We start from the raw sequence: 7629 nt of genomic DNA, 5'->3' as shown, positions 1-7629 counted from the left end.
GATTATTGCTCACGCTTTTGTTCCGTGGAGCATGACGAATCTTGTCTGTTTGCGGCTTCCTAAAAACTGAGGTGATTTATTGCGGTCACTGATTAGATTCATCAGATTGCAGGTTTTTGTGTGTGCGATTACAGTGCTGCGCATGGCATTTCTCCTTTGTCCATGTCTATACATATGAATAAGGATATGAAATCAAGACTGTTAAGAGGTTTATTGCCGTTTGTAATATACACCTTCAAGGGACAACTGAAACTATGACTCGTATGAAGAAGTATAAAATACTGTCACACGGTTCAGAAGAATACTGATCTTCTCTGGCTCCGATGCCTTTCACAGCAGACCAAATTCAAAGTCTCTTGAATCAATCAATCAATCAATCAAAGTCTCTTTGAATTTAATCCCAGAATGGATAGTATTTCTTTTTGTCTTGAATTTTTAAAGTTTAAACTGTAATGACATTTCTGACATACAGGTGCATCTCAAAAAATTAGAATGTCGTGGAAAAGTTTTCTTGGTCAGATTTTTTTTCTCTTTTCAAAAGATTTCTTTTCAAAAGGTCGACATTTCTGTATTATAACCTCTATTGTAATATTTTGAGATACTGTTTTTTTCCCCCATGAGCTGTAAGCCGTAATATATGAAAGAGTCACTTTTTGAGAGATTATGGGAAAAATGAACTTTTCCATGATATTCTATTTTTTTGAGATGCACCTGGATCCATATATAAATTGAAAGGGTGTGATGAAAAAAAGTGTTTAAAAAGTTTACATTAAAGTTTAGCTTTGTATGTTTGTAATGTCTAAATAAGAGGATCATGAGGTGTCCCAAAGCCAAAGTATCAGAATATAAAGAAAGGAAAAACCATACCTCTTGTGGAAAACATGTTTGCAAAATCAGATTAAACTTGTGTATGACAAACCAATCTTATAAGTAATGCCTGTTTTTCTTTTCTTTCTTTCTTTTTTTTTACAAAGTAAGAAGTAAATGTGTGTTTGGAGTTTCTTGGTTGCTGACTGTATATGTGGTAAAAGTGAATGTTTTACTAGTTATATAAATGATTTTATTAAATATTGATCAGTGTACAAATCAATGTCAGTATATACATAGCATACACATGGTCTTAATGAGAATATTGTACCAAAGGTACCAAATAATGAGAATATATATGTCCAATGTCCAATCAAGTGCATGGCATGGAAACCATGTTTACTAAGTTAACTCTTTTCCTTCACAAACACAAGTAAAATGTGAATAGATGTGTTTGGGTTTTCTTGATGGTTGACAGCTTAAATTTTCCATCCTCAGATGTCAATAATGACAAAGATCTCTGGCTTGTCTTTGTCGTGTATTTGCATAGCTGAATATGTGATCGCCTTGACCTCAGTTCCCTGGCAAGGAAAATTCAAAGATTAAAACATGTTTAGTCAATTAAAATGAGAGATTAATGTTAGGACATGTCCATTTAAAGATAACACCAGCAGAAACCGGAAACATCTGAATGAGTTAATTTAGTGTGAAGTTAGTATCTTCAGGATGATGGTTCTGGCACTCACACAAAGGACAAGGTGTTCTTTTGAAACGAAATATTTAACTCTCTCATGACCAATACAGTAGTCAAACAAACACTGGATATAAAAAAAAAAAACTCATCTACATGGAGTCCTTTTTCCAGTGCAAGTCCAAGTAAAACCTGTCAGATTCACTTATATTTCCTGTTGTTCATTCTCACAAATCAAAATACCTTTTGCTCAAAATCATACATCTAACTACCAAGCATATAGCTATATAGCCACTTTGAATGGGGTCTGGGAAAACTCAATTGTGGAATGTTTCCGATCGCAGCATCCTAATAGGTGTTATTTTTGTATTATACTCCTATTTCACTACTAACATTTGCAAACCGATAACACATTGGTGGTAAGGAAACACTTTTGATGTACAAATGTACACGCTTTTATGGCTGCAATTCTTTGATGTTGGCTGACATTGCTACTACCATTGTATTGTCATTTAGCTCTACCACTGCCTGTTTCTAAACTGTAACGTCATCCCCATGGGTCACTGATTGGCTCAGCATCCTGGTGGCTGATGGAAACGTTGACACATTGAGTGTTCCCAGACCGATATCTTGGTGAAAGAAAATGAGCCAATATACAGGCAGGTGGAGCCAGGCAGGCTAATGAGAATATCCACAGCTGACGATAAAACCAAACCAGATCATGTCTAAATCTGCAATAGTTGTAGGAAGCAAGAAAACAAGTCCTGTTTTATTTATCATCTTGGGGAAAATAACAGCAGACAACATTAGTATCTAACCCTAGATTTACTTTGGTGTAATGTTACACAGAAGTGTTATGGCTACATGAACACAGAAACTAGTATTAGTTCTTAGTAACATGACCATCACCTTTGTGTTCATTAATAAAATAAGCTGCTATTTTGTTTGCTAACTTTGTCCTCAGAAAGACAAGACTTTTCTGTAATCTATTGTTGCAGCAATGATGTCACTTGCAAATCAAAGCAAAGTCAAAACAAAGAGTGGGAGTAGCAGGCGTCAGTGGTATGAGCCATCTGCTATTCCAGCCACTGTACAAACAGTCATTTAGCTGGGTGTGGGTGAGGTCAGACATAGTTAGTATTTTACTTAGATGTATTTAAAATACGTATTTAATTACTTTAGCGTATTTTGTAATTTGTTTTGCAGGATTGGGAAAAATCAAATGTAGTTTGTAACAAAATACTTTAAGGGATTGTATTTAAGGTATTTCAAATACTTAAAGAAAAATCTGTCATTTGTTTTTTCTCAAATAAGCCAAAATTCATCACTCAGTTCAATATACTACCTATAAACATGACAATAGGTTATGCTTATCATAGTCACTTGATGGTCTTTTGGGCCCCCACCTTTGACTTTAAAGCGACACCAGGCAACGTTTTTGTGTTAATTACTCATCTTCGTAAGTCGGTATATGGTTAAATGACTCATTACAGGGCGAATGAAGACTCTCTCACCTTACTGCCTGTAGGAAGAATATGCCGCTTACAAGTTCAGTGTATCGTACCTGCCGACCGAAGCAGGATCAGTTTACATCCTGCATCCACAGCACAGAGGCAGGCTAACGAAACGCTAGCGATTGTTGCAAACGTGTGTATAATGCCAGAGCCGGCGAAGAAGCAGCGAAAACCCTTGACGGAAGATGCAAAGAAAAGGAAAAGAGCTTCAGACCGAGATGAGGGGAGTTTCAGAGAGAAAAAGCATCAGGCTTGCCTGGTGTCCCTTTAAGGCACCTTCATGAGCCAGTATTTGTAGTTTGTAACAAAATAGTTTTTGATATATTTGTGCCCACCTCTGGGTGAAGTGGGTATTTGGAAAGATCAACACATCAACGCAATACTGATGAGAACTAGTGTCAGTTCACCTCATACATCACTAGCAAGATTTGAATTTGTATCTGTTTCCTTGATTTAATTTTATTTTATTTTATAACTTTTGGCAGCTTAAAAACACCATTCTGAACAGGGCCCTGGTTAAGAGGTATGCAGCTCACCTGTGGATGTTTGGGTAGACTGAACTCTTCTCCCCACCTATAGAGAGAAAACAGGAATGCATGCAAGTCACAACACAATGCAAAAGACTTGAAGTTATTGTGTTGAATCAACACTAAATGTTACACTACAGTACCTAATGTGCCATCGCGGAGCTTTTAATCTAAAAGATGTCTGGAAGAGGGTATGACCGGAATGAAAGGAATACACACATGACGCCAAAAGCAAGAGCCAAGTCAAACTTAAGCTAAATATAACTTAATGGTGGCTTTCATATTTCAACCAACACAGCTAAACAATGTTGTCCGTGCCAACGACAGCGTGATGGATGTCCTTGCGGCATGTTGGATCATTTCAACAAGAATTCGTTAGAACAGGGAACCCTTTGTATGAGTATTTGCACTGAGTCACCATAATGCAAGTCTCCACTGTTTAAGAGGGGTGTGTATGCTAAGCAAACCAGTTTCTGTAGCCAGTCTGCTAACCAGTGGGCCAGCCGTGGCCCACTGGTTAGCACTCTGGACTTCTAACCGGAGGGTTGCCGGTTCGAGCCCCGACCAGTGGACCGCGGCTGAAGTGCCCTTGAGCAAGGCACCTAACCCCTCACTGCTCCCCCGAAATTGCATTGTAGCAGGCAGCTCACTGCGCCCGGGGATTAGTGTGTGCTTCACCTCACTGTGTGCTCACTGTGTGCTGTTTGTGTTTCACTAATTCACCGATTGGGTTAAATGCAGAGACCAAATTTCCCTCACGGGATCAAAAAAGTATATCTACTTATACTTCTACTTATTAAAAATGGTTTGAGTGATAATGTGAAAACTCACCCAATGGATCGGATTCTGAAGCGCATTCTGTCAATGTGCAGGACTTTTACTTCCTACAAAGAAATGTTGAATGTAAATAGAACAATTAAAAAACAGTTTAGATATCAAATTAACAGAATATTTACACATGCACTTGGTAGGTTAAAAGGAGATCTCTCCATGATTTCCAGACCCTCTATTTAGTTGAAAATCCTGGAGTTCTCTTTTAAGACTTTTCAAAATATCTTGTTCATGGAGGTAAGTATCCTTCCTTATCGCCTTATATTATTCGCTTTGGACAAAAGAGTCTGCTAAATTCCATAACCATCTCATGAAAACACCACAAAGCCTGTTATGTCTTAAATAAATCATCTCACGCAACCTACGTACGATCAAATGGTGATGTATATCATACAAACAGCCCTGCGGCATTCAAGATAGAAATGTATGAGACAATACCCTTGGAATGAAGAAAAGATCTGCGCTAAATTTATACAGCCAGTCGTCTAAGAAATGGAATAGAAGTGACTCCATGTCTTCCCCTGTGAGGAGAGATGACAGCAGTGTTATGGCTTTTGTTAAAGTAATGTAAACCACCCTGTAAAATGTGTAATGTGATGACTGATGTATGTTGTCTTTTATGGTAATTATGGGTATGCTGCTGATGTCTTCTTACATGCTCTTTGTAATTATGAGGATAAATGAAGGGCTCATTGACACTAGACCCTTTGATCCAGACCTGAATTTGTTTGGATTGTGTTGGTTTTTGTTGGTTCGCTTAATTTTGGTAATGTGAATGGGCAATTCCATGCAAAGGTCATCCTTACCATGGGAAAATTACACAAATAGAACTGTTGTTAAAATCTTCATTTAGGTCTATATTTTATTGTTTGTAACTGATCTGATTGAATTTGATGGATAATTACACTCTTTTTACATCATAAATATGGTGTGCAACCATACAGAAACAACATTTTTCACATGGTAATATTATACATATTTAAAAAGTGGATAAATGGACCCAAGGTTCAAACAAATTGTGCCATTTGACAAATTCCAGATTGACAAGGGAATGGTAGAGCAATGTCTATGCTCAGCTTGCCTTTAAGAGCACAACTCCTTACATTTGTAAGGCTTTTGTTTTTAAGTCAGCAAGTTCCATGGCCATGTCACATCCATAACGTTGTATAGGAAAAGTTTATGCTACACATACAGTGTTGATGCGACAATGTCCATAGTGTCTGTGCAAAGCTGATTTATATCAATGTAAAGTGTGATGACCAAATTGTGCCACTTTCTTGCTTTTAAAACCTTTAATGGTGCGTTATGGATGTGACGTTATGGATGTTACATAATGTGAATTTACAAGACTGGAGACTTTATTATACCTCAAAGCCGATAAAACGTCTGTTCTGGTGGCATGTCAGTTTCAACGCATTTCACCTTAGTGTTTACAATTGACATTTTAAAGATTATTAGGTTGATCAAAACCACAGGGAGGCCTTGCCTAACCATTAGCAAAACAAACATAATATTAAAATACCTCCAGTGATTAGCCTAGCCATAGCCTATTTTCAAGTGGCCTAATAACGAAAATCTGAGCGATTATCTTCCTGTAACTGTCATACTGTTGTTGTACAGTAACTGGATTATCGTGTTAGCTGGTGAAGATGGCTGACTTTGCAGCTGGAGTTAACATAGCAACCTCCTTCTGTTGCAGATCTGTTCAGCCTGCCATTCACGCTGCTTAACACAGTTTAATTTTAAATGTGACGCCGATGCCAGCATTTGAAGTGTCAGGTCCTCTGTAGCTAATACCCACAGAGTAACATAAGTAACGGCAGCAATAAACTAGATGTACCGCATAGCGGTACAAAATATGACCGCCTCTCAGTCCTGCATATTCTCTTGGCAAAAATAAATCACGCTTGTCAATTTGTCTCCATTTCCTACTCCTGCAACTCATGTGCATGTAAATGAGTGTGTGCATATGTGAGTTTGCTTTTGTTTATAAGTGTGTGTGTGTGTGTGTGTGTGTGTGTGTGTCTGTGTGTGTGTGCATGTGCTATACGTGCCTGTGTTTGTGTGTGTGTGTGTGTGTGTGTGTGTGTGTGTGTGTTGGCATGCGCACATGCGTATGCGTGCCTGTGTGTGTGTGTTTATGTGTCTGCATTCATGTGTGTGTGTGTGTGTGTGTGTGTGTGTGCTTGCCTGTCTGTATGTGTTTATGTGTGTGTGTGCTTGCCTGTCTGTATGTGTGCGACTGTGCGTGCGTGCGTGCGTGCGTGGGTGTGTGTGTGCATGTGCGTGTGTGCACATGTACTTTATGTATGCAAATCACAAATGAGTGGGTATGGGTTAGGTTGATGCGGGCTCTTGAGACTAACATACCATAAATATTTTGTCATCTTGGGTGCAAATGGTTCAGGTAGGGCTAGTTATTTAAGGAGTGGCCACCAAGTTTCATGTTCCCTGGTGTTTCAGTAATCCGGGAATCACTGACCAAAATTGATGACGGTAAAAGAAAAAAAATATTTTTTATATATTAAATGACTTGTCCTGATTCTTCCTGTGTCTCTTAGTTGGCACTGAGGAAGCAATAATTTCATCGCTAGTTTTTCATGATTACTATTTCAATTGTTTCATATCAAAATTCACTACTTAATTATGTGTTTTATGTAGTTTGTCGAGGACTGGTTTAGACACGTCACACCCATAACATGAAACCGTCACATCCATAACGCCAGTTTTTCCTACAAAATGCATTACGAAAATGACGCATAGTTTCAAAAACACACTTTTTGTGTTCATTCAAGTCTCCTTCATGCTACATATATCATAGTTTCGGCAGTTTCCTTCAAAATTCACAGAGTTTGTAGAAAACCTGTAATCTCTCACAAAAGTGTGTCCATTTCATGTCACATCCATAACGCTGATAAAATGCTTTGTATTCTTAGGATGAAATTGATTATATGAAATTTGAGGATTTTTCAGTATTCAGAGGTTACTTTAAAAGTTATGCAAATTAATTCACTGATACTAATTTTGCCCCCACTCTAAGGCATTTTGTTTACCAATATGAGTCCAATTGTCACATCCATAACGCTGGAACTGCCCGAATGCAGTCTACTGAACTCAGGTGCGGGCCCGAGACCAGACCAGATTCCGCCAGAAAACGGTGGTCTGGTAGCCTGGGAGTTTTCATTTGCTCTGCAGGTCAGTCTGGAAAGGAGGCCATTGACACCAAAGATTCTAGAGCGCTCCGCTCTAGAATCTTTGA

At 38.3% G+C, this 7629-nt stretch overlaps 1 protein-coding gene across 2 annotated transcripts in view; it reads right to left on the bottom strand.

Moving 5' to 3' along the window:
* Window positions 1–196: 196 nt before the first annotated feature.
* Window positions 197–7629, bottom strand: part of zbtb8os (zinc finger and BTB domain containing 8 opposite strand) — a 14987-nt gene continuing 7554 nt past the window's right edge. For both annotated transcript variants that reach the window (XM_048228084.1, XM_048228085.1), the window contains exons 4-7: window positions 4809–4891; window positions 4371–4423; window positions 3549–3585; window positions 197–1388 (exon numbers count right to left, since the gene is read on the bottom strand). In XM_048228084.1, coding sequence (XP_048084041.1) covers window positions 1302–1388; window positions 3549–3585; window positions 4371–4423; window positions 4809–4891 — 260 coding nt within the window. In that variant the 3' untranslated portion in view covers window positions 197–1301. The remainder of the gene's footprint in view (window positions 1389–3548; window positions 3586–4370; window positions 4424–4808; window positions 4892–7629) is intronic.

Source organism: Alosa alosa, chromosome 19, assembly GCF_017589495.1.
Source record: "Alosa alosa isolate M-15738 ecotype Scorff River chromosome 19, AALO_Geno_1.1, whole genome shotgun sequence".
Lineage (NCBI taxonomy): Eukaryota > Metazoa > Chordata > Actinopteri > Clupeiformes > Clupeidae > Alosa > Alosa alosa.
Note: the sequence above shows the minus strand (reverse complement) of the source record. Positions and strands in the feature narration are given on the sequence as shown.